Source organism: Plectropomus leopardus, chromosome 15, assembly GCF_026936395.1.
Source record: "Plectropomus leopardus strain MGB_pleo_1.0 chromosome 15, ASM2693639v1, whole genome shotgun sequence".
NCBI lineage: Eukaryota > Metazoa > Chordata > Actinopteri > Perciformes > Serranidae > Plectropomus > Plectropomus leopardus.
Window position 1 is genome coordinate 34,279,364 of NC_142190.1, and position 17,484 is coordinate 34,296,847.

Below are 17,484 nucleotides of genomic sequence, written 5' to 3' on the forward strand. Positions count from 1 at the left end.
AAAATGCATGATTCTTTATGTTTCAAAACTTTTCTTTTCATACAAGCGTTCTGAAATGACTTTCTATGTTTGTCATCCACACAAAAGCCTCAGTGCAAAGTTATCCATAACATTTACCAATATCCAGGAGTTCATGTAGGAAGCTTTTATTTTGGACAGGCGCTGTAGGCTGAATGATAAACATTGAAGATGACTTTCTTACAGCCAGCAATTTTAAGCCAAGATCTTTCCTGTGATAGTCTGTGTATATTACAGACAACAACATATTCTATAACATGACTGAGGGAGAAACGACAGTCATTTTTTCATCCATTCATAACTCTTTATTTCTCTGATTCTCCAGAAGAACTTTGTATTCTGAATGCCATGACCCTGACCTGTGTTGTCTGGAGGGCTGGACTCAATACTCATGGGCTGAGGGGAAGAGGAAGAAGTGGAGGTACTGGATGCTGCTGTTGCTGCTGTGGCCAGGGCCAGCTTCTCCTGCTGGGCCTTGCAGGCCTGCAGGGTGTCCCATTCCTCAAGCTCCTTGTCAAACAGCTCGTTGTCCTCCTTTACATACTGCTTCAGATCTGGAGGCAGTTTGTCCATGCCGCTGAGTATCTGTCCCGTTTCTTTATCAAACTCTTCTACAAAGACAACAGAGAGACACAGTGATCATGATCTGGTCTGCTAAAAAATACATACAAAAATACTGCTTATTAGAAGTGTTGTGTGGCTTATTAGAAGTGTGTTTTGTGTAACCTCTTTCAAAAGAAAATAATTACTGTTTATTTTCAGTAGGACAATTAGGATGCTAAAAAAAACAAAAGAAACAACAAAAAAAAAACCACTTATAACTAGGGATGCATTGATGTCGGCTGATATCCACCTTGTTGATTGCCATCAGCCCATTGGCAAAAAACATGACATTTACTGATGTCCAATGTTTTTGTGTTGTGTCACACACAATCAACACTTATGTGACACAACACAAAAACATCAGACATCAATACATAAAATTATGAGGGCTAAAAAGCAGGGCTTGAGACGAGCTGTGTCCTGTAGTCCTGGCAGAGTGAACCAAGATGCTCTGCTCTTTATTATTTTTCAGACCGTCACAGCAGCACATTACATGCCCTTCATTGTTTACTTTCCACAAGAAAAAAACAGCTTAAATTATAGCTGTAAGCAGTGATGAAAGGGCCTTCGCACTCTCTCACAATCTCTGTGAAAGTCAGATAATGCACGAAGAGAGTTTGGACCCTGAAGTCAGATATTTGACATGGTGTAGTACTTTCAGCTGCCACTAGGTGGCAGTGGAGGGGACACAATTTCCATGTCATCTTGGTGTACATCGTTTATAGACCAAACCATGTAAATATCATGTAAATCCCATGATAATTGTCCCTCAAGGCTTACTTCATGTTGCCAGTAGGTGGTGTTATTATGACAAGGGAAAACTGTCATACAGATGTGTTCAGGGTCGTACCCTTTTCAAACCTATGAAGTTTCAGGCAGATCAGACAATGTACACCAAAGTTACAACAATTTCCTGTTGTATGGCGAGACATCAAAATTGTACGCCAGGCCCAGAATCGCCAAAAATGAGCACAAAATTCAAAATGGCCAACTTCCTGTTGGGTTTGGGTGGTGGGTCCAAGAGGGTTTTTTGTGTGTCTGGGCATGATACATAAGTGTACCTAATTTTGTAATTGTAGGTGAAACTTTATATGAACTTCCCTTAGAGGCTAGGGGGACGCTATGGAGCCATTTTACCACGGCCATTTCCAGAAACCACCAAAATACCAAATTTTTCGCCGGTCCGGACCAACGTACCAATTTTCGTGAGTTTTTGGGCATGTTTGGGTGTCCAAAAATGCGATTCATTTGATAATAAAATAATAATAATTTCTTGCATTGCTCGCACTGTTCGGTGCTCGGGTCCCAATTACTCAGAGCATTTTGCTAAGAAGCAACTCAAATTAGCTTACACAAGACACATGTTCCGGTTTGGGGATCTCTGCTCTTCGTAGATGATGTGTTGCTTTTGGCTTCATCAAACCGTGACCTCAAGCATGCACTTTGAAGCCGAGTGTGAAGCGGTCAGGATGAGAGTCAGCACCTCCAAATCTGAGGCGATGGTTCTCCAGACCAAAAGAATGAGGTCGTGGAGGCCAAAATGAGTTTCCTCCACAAATTATAACTATTAGAGATAAAATTCATCACCTCCTGCCCTCAACCAACTGGACCCAGACAAAGGTATTTTGGATAAGGCAGTAAGGCCTGAAATTTGTTCATTTGAAATTTGACTATTTTTTCCCCCATTGACCTCACCAAGTCTCTACATTGATTTCCACATCCAAGCCATCAACCTGCCTGTTAGACCCCATCCCAACTAGGCTACTTAAGGAAGTTTTACCCTTAACTAGCAACTCTTTGTTAGATATAATCGATGTGTCTTTATTAACAGGCTTTGTACCACAGTCCTTTAAAGTAGCTGTCATTAAACCTCTTCTAAAGAAGCCCACTCTCGATCCAGAGGTTTTAAGAAATTATAGACTGATATCTAATCCCCCACTTTATTTCTAAAATCCTTGAAAAAGTAGCTCCTAATCAACTTTGAGACTTTCTTTAAGATAATAGTTTATTTGAGGATTTTCAGTCAGGATTTAGAGTGCATCATAGTACAGAGATGGCGCAAATTTACTAATGACTTATTGATTGCCTCTGATAAAGGAATGGTCTTTGTATTAATCCTATTAGATCTTAGTGCCGCATTTGATACCATGGACCATCAAATCTAAATCCACAGACTGGAACATTTAATTGGCCTTTAAGGAACAGCACTAAGCTGGTTTAAATCATACTTATCAGATCGCTCTCAGTTCATATTAATGATCAATCCTCCGTGCATACTAAGGTCTGCTTCGGAGTACGACAAGGTTCTGTGCTTGGACCAGTCCTTTTCACCTTATATACACTATATTACCAAAAGTATTCGCTCACCTGCCTTTACTCATACTATGAACTGAAGTGCCATCCCATTCCTAACCCATAGAGTTCAATATGATGTCGGTCCACCTTTTGCAGCCATTACAGCTTCAACTCTTCTGGGAAGACTGTCCACAAGGTTGAGGAGAGTGTTTTTAGGAATTTTTGACCATTCTTCCAAAAGCGCATTGGTGAGGTCACACACTGATGTTGGTCGAGAAGGCCTGGCTCTCAGTCTCCGCTCTAATTCATCCCAAAGGTGTTCTATCGGGTTCAGGTCAGGACTCTGTGCAGGCCAGTCAAGTTCATCCACACCAGACTCTGTCATCCATGTCTTTATGGACCTTGCTTTGTGCACTGGTGCACAGTCATGTTGAAAGAGGAAGGGGCCCGCTCCAAACTGTTCCCACAAGGTTGGGAGCATGGAATTGTCCAAAATGTTTTGGTATCCTGAAGCATTCAAAGTTCCTTTCACTGGAACTAAGGGGCCAAGCCCAGCTCTTGAAAAACAACCCCACACCATAATTCCTCCTCCACCAAATTTCACAGTCGGCACAATGCAGTCTGAAATGTACCGTTCTCCTGGCAACCTCCAAACCCAGACTCGTCCATCAGATTGCCAGATGGAAAAGCGTGATTCATCACTCCAGAGAACGCGTCTCCACTGCTCTAGAGGCCAGTGGCGGCGTGCTTTACACCATTGCATCCGACGCTTTGCATTGCACTTGGTGATGTGTGGCTTGGCTGCAGCTGCTCGGCCATGGAAACCCATTCCATGAAGCTCTCTGCGTACTGTACTTGGGCTAATCTGAAGGTCACATGAAGTTTGTAGCTCTGTAGCAATTGACTGTGCAGAAAGTCGGCGACCTCTTTGCACTATGCGCTTCAGCATCCGCTGACCCCTCTCCGTCACTTTACGTGGCCTACCACTTCGTGGCTGAGTTGCTGTTGTTCCCAAACGCTTCCATTTTGTTATAATAGAGCTGACAGTTGACTGTGGAATATTTAGGAGCGAGGAAATTTCACGACTGGATTTGTTGCACAGGTGGCATCCTATGACAGTTCCACGCTGGAATTCACTGAGCTCCTGAGAGCGGCCCATTCTTTCACAAATGTCTTGTTTCACAGTCTGCATGCCTGAGTGCTTGATTTTATACACCTGTGGCCAGGCCAAGTGATTAGGACACCTGATTCTGATCATTTGAATGGGTGAGCAAATACTTTTGGTAATATAGTGTATGCTTTCCCTAGGCACCATTTTTAGAAATCACTCTGTAAATTTCCATTGTTATGTGGATGGTACGGAACTGTATCTATCAATGAAGCCAGATGAAACCAATCAGTTATCTAGATTACAAGCATGTTTTAAGGACATAAAAGCCTGGATGAGCTGCAGTTTCCTGATGTTAAATTCAGACAAAACTGAAGTTATTGTACTTGACCCCAAACACCTCAGAAACTCTTTCACTAAAGATATAATTTCCATAAATAGCATTGCCTTGGCCTCTGGGACAACTGTAAGGAACCTCTGAGCTTTAATCGATCAAGCTTTATCTTTTGCCTCCCATATAAAGAAAAGTTCTAGGACTACTTCGTTTCACTTGAGTAACATTGCAAAAATTAGGCATATCCTGTCTCAAACAGATGCCGAAAATTTGTGCACGCATTTGTTACTTCTAGGTTGGATTACTGCAACTCCCTATTATCCGGTTGCCCCAACAAGTCTCTGAAGTCTCTCCAACTGGTCCAGAATGCTGCTCTACATGTACTAATGGGAACCAAGAAAAGGGATCATATTTCTCCTGTTTTAGCTTCCTTACACTGGCTCCCTTTAAAATCCAGAACTGAATTTAAAATCCTCCTCCTTACCTACAAAGCTCTGAACGGTCAGGCTCTGATAGTTCCCTATCAACCCTCAACAGCACTGCGCTCTGAAAACACAGGGTTACTTAAAGTTCCTAAAGTCTCCAAAAGTAAGATGGGAGCCAGAGACTTCAGTTACCACGCTCCTCTTTTATGGAACCATCTTCCAGTTTCAGTCTGGGAGGCAGACACCGTCTCCACTTTTAAGGGTAGACTTAAGACTTTCCTCTTTGATAAAGCTTACAATTAGGGCTGGCTCAGGTTGCCTAAACCAGCCCCTAATTAGGCTGACACGGGTTTAGTCTGCCGGGAGACTTTGTATGATACACTGAGCTCCTCCTTCCTTCTCTTGCTCCCTCCATATGCAAACACTCATGTCTTTTTACTACATTACACTAATTCAGCTTCTTCTCCGGAGCATTTGTGCTCCCTTGTTTCGTAGTTTTTAGGATCTTGGCTACAATCTGCGCCTGGATCATGGTGATGGCTGTGTTGCTACCTTTGGCTGTGCTTGTGCTGTGGCTGCACTGATGTTGTACCTCCGGCTTGCCTGGATCATGGTCCTGGTTGTGCTGTTGTCCTGTCTGAGGCTGTGCCTGTGTCGTGGGACTTGACTGCGTCAATGCCGTGATCCTGCTCAATGCGGCATTCTACTGCCATTATTGTGAGTCATGCCTCCACTATTAATACAGTATATGTGTGGGACTCAAAACCTACAATATTTGCACATAACATCACATGCTATCATACATTGCATTTATTCATTTTATGTCTATCACTGTTGTTAAATGATATGTTATTGTTCCCATTATTGCTGTGCATCTCTTCCCCTCTCCCTCTCTTTATGTCATTACTGTAATTTCATTGTTATTTATGACATCTATTGCACGTCTGTCTGTCCTGGAAGAGGGATCCCTCCTCAGTCACTCTTCCTGAGGTTTCTACCATTTTCCCCCCGTTGCAGGTGTTTTTTGGGGGGGAGTTTTTCCTTAGATGATGTGAGGGTCTAAGGGCAGAAGGATGTTGTATGCTGCAAAGCCCTCTAAGGCAAGCTGTGATTTGTGATAATGGGCTTTATGAATAAAATTGACTTGACTCCATAGGATGTCTGGGCGCAGCCTTAGAGATTGGGTGAGGAGCTCGGATATTGGGGAGTAGCTCAGAGAAGAGCTGCTGCCCCCGGCTGAAGACACAGGTGTACTTTCACAGCTTATCATGTAAATTTATAGCCCTGCTCACTGATCTCCGAGGCCCTCAGGTCCTTATTTGTTCTGTCTCTGTACAGCACTGAGGCTGAGTGAAGCTCCTTGTCTCAGTAACGTCAGGAGAATCTCCACTGACAGACTACTGCAAAAGAGTCTTACGTGAAATTCTCGCTCAACGCATTCATCACGTCCATCACCCCGCTGGGCGTGAATTTACGTCTTTGTATTGACTTTGAATGTAAACACACTGTGTAAAGCGCTTGCCCTGTGTCTGGTGTAAACACACTGTGACAGTTTGTTTTCTAGTGTTAAATTAACAAGAAGCTCAGGGGTAATTTAGTTTTATTTATTAAATAATTGTTTGTTAGCTCCAAATTTGGAGTTGTAAGATTACATGATGATCAGTGAGGGAGTGAAACAGAAGTGACAGAAAAAGCTGTAGAAACCATGGTGGTTCTTTTTCTATGATGTCAGTGAACACAACATCCCGTGACTGAATCAGTCCTTTACCAGACAAATCAGTAGCAGATGTTATCTTTTGGCCGAGTCCAACAAGTGTTTTTGTGAAAAAATGGCTGAACTAATGAACAAACAAAACCAATCTCTCACACAACACGAATCGTTCTATGGGCTAGCCCTTGGTGAATGTGTACCTTCTATGAGAAAGGGCTTCTTGTCGTTGATATACATGAGACAGTAGGCACTGGCGTTGCGGTAGCCTCCAAACGAGTCCCTGACCAGTTCTTCCCAGGTCGACTTGGTGACAGAGATGTCATTGTACTTCATCCAGCAACGCTGATGTGGGTCATAGATGTAAGCCCAGTAGTGACCTGCATTGGCCTGGCCTTCATGAACAAGCACTGCATGAAGCCGATATGGAACCTGAGACAACACAAAGGGGATGTGAAATGCTACTGCACAAATGGAGCAGTTGCTTGTTTTGGAATGAATGATTAACGCAGAGTGCTGCTCACCTGCATCATAGATTTGTCAGAGTACATTAGCTCTATGGTTCTGTGGATTCTGGTTATACTGCCCTGCAGATCTGTTAGAAAGAACAGCATATACAACCTAATGCTCTCATGTAATGTTTACCTTCACAATATTACAGAGGAGGCAATGGACAGGTAAGTAATGCCAAAGGAACCACAACTAATATGATCATGTGCAAATAGAAGGCAGGTTGACCTACCACGGGTGTCATTTTCCACTTCACTCCTCCAGCGATGCAAGCAGCCCTCCAGCACCCTCAACTCCTCTTCAGTGATGTGGCGCGGGGCAGGGTGCATGGGGAGGTCAGGAGGTAGCCGGGACTGGGTAAAGGGCTTATGAACGGGTACTCTCTGCTGCTGCTGGGCTGCAGTGGGAGCTGTGGTGGGACCTAAGGCAGGGCATGAGCTCTCTGGCGGAGGCAGAGAGTCCTGTTCAGCTATGCTGCAGGGTGAGACACACAGTATTAAAAAATAAAAAACATACACAAAAATGGTCTACTGATACCAGTCTTTCTTGCAGCTCATGTTAATGCTACAACCATGAAAAACTAAACCCTATTCAGGCTTGGCGTCAAAGTAGAAACCAACTCAAGAAGTGCTGACACTGCCAGAGAGGTTTACTTTGGACAGTGGGGCAACAGTGAGGCAGTTCACAGCACCTCAGTGTTGTTTGAAAAGTACACCCTGATAGATCAAACGTTTTGATTACTTTCTTTACTACTATTCAAACCTAGTGTATTTGTGATGATATAGACATATACGCTGAGTGAAAAGTATAAAAGTATAAAGTAAGTGGTATCATTTCAATTTGATTATTAAAAGACCATTTGCACTGTTGTTTTATATATACCATTTTATCTGAGGTTAATCTGTCTGTTTGTAAAGCACTTTGTGCTATAATATTTTTTGTATGAAAAGTGCTATGTAAAAAAGGTTTTTGTAGATTGATTGATTGATATGGTTTTTTAGTTATTTTCTACACCATAGCGATGGTTTAAGTTGTTAAGTTGGGTGTTGGTCAGTGGCTCTCATTTGTTTACGTTCCAGCTGATCGCTGCTCTGCTCCCTTTAGGTCAGCCTCTGGGTGATTGCGTAAAAAGTATTCACAATATGCTTCATGCTCTTCTCACCAACAACATTAAATTAAAACATGCCTGCAACAGCTGGCCTTTGTGAAGATGAAATTACAAGTGAACTCTGCATGTCCTTGCTGTAGACTGTCTGGGTGCTGTACTGCTCCATCGCTTTAGTTCTCTCAACATCATCTTATTAACTAACATCAGTCATTAATATTAGTGAATTGATGCTGAATTGTCCATGTCTGCATTACGATACATCTAAGAACAAATTTTTTCACTGCTTATCACAGAGTCATGTTTAAAAATTCAGACAGATAAAAATGACTGAGACTTTTCTTTGACCTGAATGGAAGATTTCATTAGATTTGTGTCTCCATCACACCAGGGCTACCCTCTTGAAGGTGTGTCTAACTGATAATGTGCTTGTCTGGAGTGATGATGTTTAAAAGTGTTTCCATCACACAGCAGGCAGGCAGAGTACTTCACCTGCTGGAGGTGTTTTCAGAGGTGCAGTGAGAGCCTGTTGTCTGCAGCTCTAAAACATCTCACTGTGGCTGTTTCTGCTTCAACTCTTCTTCCCTGCAATACCACTAACCTTGTTTATCTTGAAGAAAAGCTGCTAACAAATATCTGCTAATTCAGTGATAAACACATTTAATTTCCTGTAGATTATTTAAATCTCCTGTTATTTATCATGCATAAGCTTTTATTGCGAAGCAGCAAAATAAGGAAATGTTGGGTTTTCACCTAAAGAAACTTAAAAGACTCCTGTACAATTGAAAGAAAATACCAAAAGTGGTAACGGAAAAGGGGTAAAAGGGTCGACGGCCCAGCTCTTACACTTGCCTTAGTGGGGGCAGTTGTCCTGTTGTGCCACCTGGTGGTGCTGATGAGTCAAAGTCTTCCACTGGGGAGGTGCACACTGGCTTACTGGAGGCAAACTCCATGGCATACTGGAGGACATCTGCCAGAGGAAACCTCTTGGGGCCTGAGCCATAATTCAGATACCTGAGAGAGAAGAGGGAGAAAGAGTGAGTGTCAAAGAGATGCAGGGAAGCCAAAGGGGAGACAAATAAGAATAGAGGACAGCGTGACAGACAAAGAGAGAGAGGGCCCACTCAAAGTGAGAAATTATTCTCCATGGCTGCCTAGAGAGCTTTGTCAACCTTGGCTAAATAAAAAGTTATTGGTAGGCAAGAAGTACCTCTCCAGTCGCTGCTGAAGCAGTGTCAGATGCTCTTTCAGTCTCTTGATCTCCTCCCTCTTGATCCTGGTAATTTCCCTGTTCCTGTCCATGTACCTAACAGCAAGATGAGCACAGCTGAGGCATCAGTCTGAAACAGACCTAGGATTAACTGTAATGTACTGCAGAGACAAATACTGTAGATTCTATGATGAAGACCAGCATTAGTACAGTATTTCCATTACCTGTCCATGTAGAGGATAGAGGGGAACTCAAGCTTGTTGTGGATCTTCTCAGGTCGCCCCAGTGCTTGGTTAAACTCAAATCTTGACAGTTCAAAGGTCAACACGGGAGGCAGTTCTGTAAACCAGTGCTGAAAGAAATTTGGGTGTTGATCTAGAGATGATCTCTTATTGTGTAACAACGTAGAGTTTGGTAAAGACATTTTCCCTGTATTTTTTTATAGATCTTCATAACAAGATTGTATTTGCAATATCACTGTTTGAAAAGATTTTTGGGGCTTTTGATGTAAAGTTGAGGGGCATTTCTAACTCTCATTCATTGCATTTTCATCACATTGATTGGAGAACAACGTAGGTTAGGAGCTCAATACTTCACATTCAGGTCACAATGGGAACTTGGGGTGTGGGGATTTACTACAATTTCCCAGTTGTCCCGAACTCTATATAGGGGCCTACACTTAAAATATAGAATTAAGAGTTCTGGTGTCCACAAAGGGAAAAAGGAGAACAATTAAGTTTTTAAAGCAGCTGTTTTCAAAGTGTGGGTTGCACCTCTTCAGGGGAGGGGGGGCAAGGTGTTTTAGGGGAGGCACAGAACCAGACAAAAATAAATGCCAGTGTAAGTGTTCACTGTATTTGTGGCTTCAAACTAATCAATGAAGGCAGAGTTTGCTCAGCACCGTTTGATTCTATGTACATGATGCAGTGGTTTTTTATTGAAAATAAACAGTGATTGTGATTGGGTCTATTGGGACTCTGGCGCGTTTTGCTGTCGCTACTCACCGGCGACTTTTAACGCGTTTTTACAGTTCTTCAGCCACTTTATGAGCGTACCTCTACTCTAAACTGGGTATTTTAAACCTCCCATTTCACCTGATGACCTTCTTTGTGCTGCCATCGCTCCGTGGTCCCATGATTGTTGGCTTTCTTTAGCCTTCCTGCTCGGCTCACCGGCCGGTTCCATGTCATCACCTGTCTGCCGCGCCTTACAATGTCGGTCAGCAGGGTCTATATGTGGTCTCTGCTTGTCTGGACAGTCCTGTCGCTCCTCCATCCGCCCGTGGATGGACTCCTCCAGTATTCAGCCACGGAGCTCCTCCGGCTTTGCACTCAGTGGTCCGGATCTCCACCGGCAGCTCTACACTTCCATCCGGACATCTCCCTCCTGCCTCGCCGGAGGTACATCCACCGTGTGTCTTAACGGGGGTTCCACTTCGGCGGCTCCAAGGGGATTACCTCCTTTTGGTCCTCCACTCGTCGACCACACAGAAACACTGGCCGGACTGTGAATCACAGTGTGTTAGCCAGCCTGGCTAGGTCGGCTAATGCTCCTCTCAGCAGCCGCAACACCGGTGTCAACTTTGGCCCGTTGAACATCCGCTCCTCACGAGCAAAGGACATCTCGTCCAGGATATCCTTCCTGGTGACTTTCCCCAACGTAATGACTCTCCCCCTCCTGAGTTTGTTTACATTTGCAAACCTCACGGCTCGGGTCGCGGAGGTGGTCTCGCGATACTCCACCGCGAGAAGTGGAAGGTCCTCCTCGCTAGAATGCCTTGTCTGTCAACTATCCGGACCCAGCCCCATACTCATTGTCACAGTCTACACCCCCCCCGCAAGCATCGCAAGGACTTTTTAAATGAACTTTCTGCCCTCCTCACACACCTCATGTAATATAATTCTGCTGGGGGACTTTAATATACATATGGACAACACTGCTCTTCCCCTCACCATAGACTTCTCTTCATCGCTCCACAGTTTTGGCTTTCAACAGTTCTCAGACTTCCCCACACACACTAAAGGTCACACCCTGGACTTAATTTGCTGTTCTGGTCTCACCCCCTCCAACTGTACTGCTGATGATCTTCATATTACTGACCACTTCCTCCTCACATTTAATGTCACCCTCCGACTATTTCCAAACCACCCCGTGTCATCTCTTACCGCAATATAAAGGACATTAACATGGACTCCCTCTCCTCCTGCATTACCAACCTGACTCTGGACTCTTCCTCTGCCCCTGATGATCTTATTGCCCAGTACAACAATGGTCTCACTAACATTCTCAACTCACTCGCTCCTCGCTCACAATATTACTCTGGACTTATCTGCTCTAATGCAGGCAACCACAAGACTCTCTTTTCTGTTCCCAACAGCATCATTCAACCCCCCCCCACACACACACACACACACCATTTCTCACCCCATCCTCCTCAACAGACGCTCTTCTATAGGCATCACTAACACCCCCCTGCACTGGGTTGATGTGTTATTTTAGTTACTGTGCTTTTATTTATTCTGTGTTATTTTTTGTTTGTGTTTTACTCACCCTGTAAAGCGCTTTTAAATAAAATGTATTATTATTATTATAATTATTATTATTACTATATTATAGACTGTATAAATAATATAGGTTTATTGCATCTAGCTGAAAGGAGGCATATCTCCACCTTCTGTCACTTTATACAGGGGCAAGGACAGTAGTCCAGTTAAATGGCCTAACTAAGTTATGACTGCCCCTCAACCAAACTGTGCATGGAAATGTACTGACTGTTGATAATGTTTGCAAACAGAGACTCAAACATCTCCAACAACACCTCCAGAACCATTATATATACTGTAACTCTCATGTTTAACTCTTATGGCCATGAGTTACAGCTAGTGCACCTCTTGCTTTTCATCTGAGGAGGAATACAAAATGTATACATTTTATTTTGTTCAGCTTCTCAGAATTTTCATCAATAACTACTGTCATACCGCTTTGACACTGACCTCTTGTCCAGACCTGGCAGAGTTCTCTGCCGAGTGCAGGGACTCGATCTCGCCCTCAATCATTGCTGCCTCGAGACATTCGTGGAGATCCTTAAAGCCATTCACCTGCAGCGGGTACTGCCCAAACATCTCTGTGTTTTCAAATTTTTTACCTGTAAAAGTACACATATACAATAAACATAAGCAGATAAGCAGTGACAGTCATACTCCTGACCTAACTAAAAGGGGGTAAGAGTTAACCCTGAGATATAGATGTGTGCCTATTTGTCAGTCAAGTAGAACTGTATCATCAAAATGTGTGAGAGAAAGACAGCATGCATCACATTTGTCACATGCAATGGTCAAAGGTGTGCCAGGCGTAACTGAAGAGTAAGAAAGGCAAAGAGTGTTTCCATGGGATGCACTATTATTTTTCCTGATAATGCTATTGTGTGAACAACAAATCTGTGTTAAAATTTAACAGTGGCTTCGTGTGAATTTACTTGTTTCTGAACTATTTCTCTTATCACAGAACTACTCCTACTCCTAAAACGTGTGTTTTAGGTAATGTTATCATTCTCTGTCATGTGTCTGTGGTTTTGTTCCGCTGCTCTGCACAGATCTGACACCTAGCTGCCTCCTCTCACCCATATCTCTCTGAAACTCTGTGCTCCAAGGCGGCAGTGTCAGCAGTACAGCACAAAGGTCCTTGAAGAACGCTGGTAGATAATAACTTTGTATTTTTCAGTTCATACAATGTACTAGAATTCCCAAATATGTGGGGTATTACTGCAAACATTTCCCTGTGATATATCAATCTCTTTCATGATTTTGGATTCCCAAAATTAAATGGACATTGTTGGGTCCTGGGAACTCCACATATGAATCATTCATTTGGTCACTTGACACTGGACATGTGTCACATGTCCTGTGAGTTCTGTCTTCCATGGCGACTTTTGTCTTCTTTGTTCCTCAAACAAGGAACAGCCATTAGAACTCAACTTCCCAGAGCACCTCTTGTTGTGACACCTAAGTGTTAGGTTCTCACATGGATCCATCTTCAAATATGATTGGTTCACCAATGCTTGTTCTGCAGTAACTCACTTATCATCAAACAGCAGCACACCTCCCAAAAAGAAAGTGAGAAAGCCTCCGGTGGATCTGGGCCAGTACTGTCATGCATTATGAGTGCTATGTCAATAAGCCATCAAGGTTTTTCCATCATCACTGCAGCCGTTGTCCTCCTTCACATGGACCACGTAATTTAGACAAAGTCACCTTTAATTGCGAGGGGCAAGGACTTGCTCACTTTCTGTCAGCTGCAGTCACACCATGCTAACACTTTATCTCTCTGCCATACTGTACGTATCCCTTTGTTTCTGTTTTCACTGGTTTTAATCCAACACCTAATCTCACCTTCCAGGACGCCCACAGCGAGGAAACGACCATAGAAAAGCTCCACCATGGGGTTCTTTGGCTTCTCACCCTCCCTGAAAGCAAAACAAAAAGGCCAAACTTGCTTATAGAAGGCAACTTTGATACATCCATCGGATTTTCTGCCTCATAATCTGCGGCCCAATAACACCAACAAGCATGTATCTGCTGCTTGTCCATTCTTTCTGAATGGAGAGAGCTGTGGTTACCTGTCTTCTTCAGCCTTCATCTGGAAGGCATCCTCCAGCCAGTCCAACAGCTTGTGGGTGAACTCGCTCACATCCTGCTGTGGAGAAAAGTACGGTCATACAAAGTGAACAAGAAAAGGATTGCCTTTGAGACATGACCAATGGATGTTTTCAAACACGTTTTGATATAATTTTGCTTTTATTAAATGTGTTAAATGTAGGGCTGGGGCGAGGCGTAAATACGTCGATTTACATAACGTGTGTCAACGCGTTGCAAGGAAAATGCAAGGCCCGTTTTACACAGTCTGCGTCATGGGCGCGAGACGTCAGCCTCGCCGTGCAGCAACGTGTTTCATGCATGTAGTGTTCACACAGCAGCGCTGATATAATGTCGCTGCCTGCTGCTATAAGTGTTATATTTCTGTATTTAAAAGCACAAATTCCACTCATTTATAAAGTCGTGCAAGCTCCTGCACAGCCAACAACCTGGTCCTGTAAATGTTTCAGAGTAGAATGCATTGTATGAGCAACTGATGGGATTCTGTCCACAGAGACACTGTCAGAGGGCTTTTGTGTTGAAAGGGAAGCAGCATGTTAGCTGCATATCTAGAGAAACGGTGGCTTGCCGTTTCTTTTACGCATGACTCACGCATCTGTCAGCAGGAATAGACAGCAAAAATTATGTTTTCATTATTATTTTGACTCTTTACCACCTTTTACTGTATGGTGTAAGATAGCTGTCAAAAAGATGTCTCCATAATTAATCATTCTTATTTCTAATTTTAACAATTTCTATGTCAAAAAAGTTGTTTTGCACAAAATTCTGCTGTGTAAAATCTGTGAGTGCAAAGTCTTATGAATACAACTCACGTTTCTACTACTACGAAGTCTTCACTGTGAGCTCGAAACATCACAGGTAATGTCAGTCATAACGTGCATTGCATAGCCATTATTTATTTCATAAAATCGAACCATTATGTATAATATACATTTCTTGGAGTCACAAACTTATTGCTTTAACTTGCAAGCTAAAGACATTTACATGTAGCCCCAAGGGGAAGTTCATATAAAGTTTCACCTACAATTATGAAATTTGGTACACTCATGTATCATGCCAAGATGTGCAAAAAAGCCTCTTTGATCCATCCCCCAAACCCAACAGGAAGTCAACCATTTTGAATTTTGTGTGCATTTTTGGCAATTTCGGGCCTTGTTCTTTTGCCATCTTGTCCTGCAGGATTCATCTGATCGACTTCAGAATCGGTGTGTCTATTCTCAACCTCTTGGTGATGAAAAGGTATCACATGTCCGTGCAAAACTTTTACAGTTTTCCAGTACTCAGTTAAGTGGCGTACAATATCAATGTTTCATCATACAACAGGAAATTGTTGTAACTTTGGTGTAAATTGTCTGATATACCTGAAACGTCATAGGTCCAATAAGGGTCCCGTCCTGAACACATCTGTATGATAATTTTCACTAGTCATAACTGCGCTACCTACTGACATTGGGAAGTAAGCCTTGAGGGACAATTATCATTGGATCTACATGATATTTACATGGTTTGGTCTATAAATGATGTACACCTAGATGACATGGAAATAGTGTCCCCTCCACTGCCACCTAGTGGCCGCTGAAAGTACTACACCATGTCAAATATCTCACTCCAGGGTCCAAACTCTCTTCGTGCATTATCTGACTTTCACAGAGTGACTGTGTCAGTCGGAGTCCTGTAAAGAACCCCGACATACGTGGGGGTGTGAGGGCCCTTTCATCACTGCTTGCAGCTTTAATTTTGATGTTGGATTGCTAAATGTAGATTGCACTACGTTCCTTTTACTTGAATGGAACAAGCTCTTGAATTCATTTTATTTTGGAGACACTTTATATCAGACTGTAAAACACTGATGACTAGTTACGAGTGGGCTATTAAGGGCTATTTATGCCCCGCAGTGTATACTCTGTAATGATTGAAGATGATAGAATAAAATATTGAAATATAAATGACAAGTTTTGTTATTTGTTATAAATTATTTTCCATAAATTTGTTGTTTTGTGAATCGAGTAATAAAAAAATAATAGTTAGATCAATTAAAAAAAATCAATAGATTAATCAAAAACAATGATCGATCGATTAATCAATTAAAAAAAGAATCGTTTGGTGCAGCCCTTGTTAAATGTTTCCCATGGAGGCATTCTTCACAATTTCAACATAACATGGTGAGTAAGTAATACAAATTATTATTTAGGGAGTGAAGAATTTCTGTAACTGCACCAACAAGCTAGACAGTCCCCTGAGTAATATCAATATTAAGTCTGTCATCAGCTGATGTACACTGAGCTTTGGATAGAGATGACTCTCACAACAGAGGAGTTGGTAAATTGCTGAAGTTTAACATGAAACCATCTCTAATATACCCCATTTCGACAATCGTGGACTAGCTTGGCTTGGTTTGGTTTGGTGTGACCTGTTAGCCCAGCACAGCAGAGATTTGCACCTCCATTACAACAAGGCTACCTGCTAGAAGGTGTCTTTAGCTGATGACGGCTTGCCTGTAGCGAAGTAAAAGCAGAGGGCTAAAGTTCCTCATTATTTTTTTTTGTTAGTTTTTGGTTTTTTTTAAATGTGTGTCTGTGTATTTCCATCATATGGCAGGAAAAGATTTGACCTACTGGAGGTGAGCTGTTTGCGTTTGTTCAGTATGAGTCTGTTGGTTCTCATCTAACATCTCACTGTGGCTGTTTCTACTTTTACACTTCCTGCATGTGTTGATGAAGGTTCTCAGTAATCCAGCTTCGTTGGCAACTGGGACTGGTTTCAGTTTCTTGAAGACGTTTCGCCTCTCATCCAAGAAGCTTCTTCAGTTTTAACCAACTGGAAGGGAGTGCAGGCTTTAAACCCTGTGCAGGTGTGCTACTGAGTCGTTAAGGTCACATGTGGACTCTCAGTTTCAGAATCATTAAGGCCACTTGAGAGTTGTTTTCGTCGTTATCAGATTCATGCAGGTTGTTGGGAATAGATGGGTCCACGTGTGAATGGGTGTTGATCTTTGTGGGGAACTCAGGACCTTATTGTAAGTGGGTGATAAGTAGTGTCGTAGTCCCCTCTTCTGTTCAAAGATGTTCTTTCCAGTTTGACATAGATGACTTCTTTGACACCACTTTCTGACTATCTGTCTTTTTTGGCAAGGATGTGTACATCGTTGTCCTCGAAGGAATTACCTTTTTCCTTCAAATGTAACTGAACAGCAAATTCTTGACCTGAGGAGGTCCTCTTGTGTTGTGCCATGAATGGTACAGCACTTATGGACTCCTGCATGCTAACAAAGTTCCACTAATGTGGTAATAAACACTTTTCAATTCCTATAGATACTTCACAATAAAAGTCCCCTGTTCGTTTGTTATGTAAACACTTTTACTGTGAAACAGCAAAATAAGGAAATGTTGGGTTTTCATCAAAACCAACTTAACAGACTCCCGCACAGTTGGAAGAAAATGTGAACAGTAAAATAAAGCAGAGATCTAAAGTACAAACAAGGAAGGAGGAGAAAGATTCTGTTAGAAGCTACAAAAG

At 42.6% G+C, this 17,484-nt stretch overlaps 1 protein-coding gene across 4 annotated transcripts in view; it reads right to left on the minus strand.

Annotated features, from left to right (window-relative positions):
- usp25 (ubiquitin specific peptidase 25) overlaps nucleotides 1–17,484 on the minus strand; it is a 114,527-nt gene that overhangs the window by 13,311 nt on the left and 83,732 nt on the right. For 3 of the 4 annotated variants that reach the window (XM_088088807.1, XM_088088805.1, XM_088088808.1), the window contains exons 8-17: nucleotides 13,932–14,008; nucleotides 13,705–13,778; nucleotides 12,310–12,461; nucleotides 9,541–9,668; nucleotides 9,317–9,412; nucleotides 8,959–9,120; nucleotides 7,234–7,475; nucleotides 7,016–7,086; nucleotides 6,695–6,923; nucleotides 378–629 (exon numbers count right to left, since the gene is read on the minus strand). In XM_088088807.1, coding sequence (XP_087944933.1) covers nucleotides 378–629; nucleotides 6,695–6,923; nucleotides 7,016–7,086; nucleotides 7,234–7,475; nucleotides 8,959–9,120; nucleotides 9,317–9,412; nucleotides 9,541–9,668; nucleotides 12,310–12,461; nucleotides 13,705–13,778; nucleotides 13,932–14,008 — 1,483 coding nt within the window. The remainder of the gene's footprint in view (nucleotides 1–377; nucleotides 630–6,694; nucleotides 6,924–7,015; nucleotides 7,087–7,233; nucleotides 7,476–8,958; nucleotides 9,121–9,316; nucleotides 9,413–9,540; nucleotides 9,669–12,309; nucleotides 12,462–13,704; nucleotides 13,779–13,931; nucleotides 14,009–17,484) is intronic. The other variant, XM_088088806.1, reaches the window with a different exon arrangement.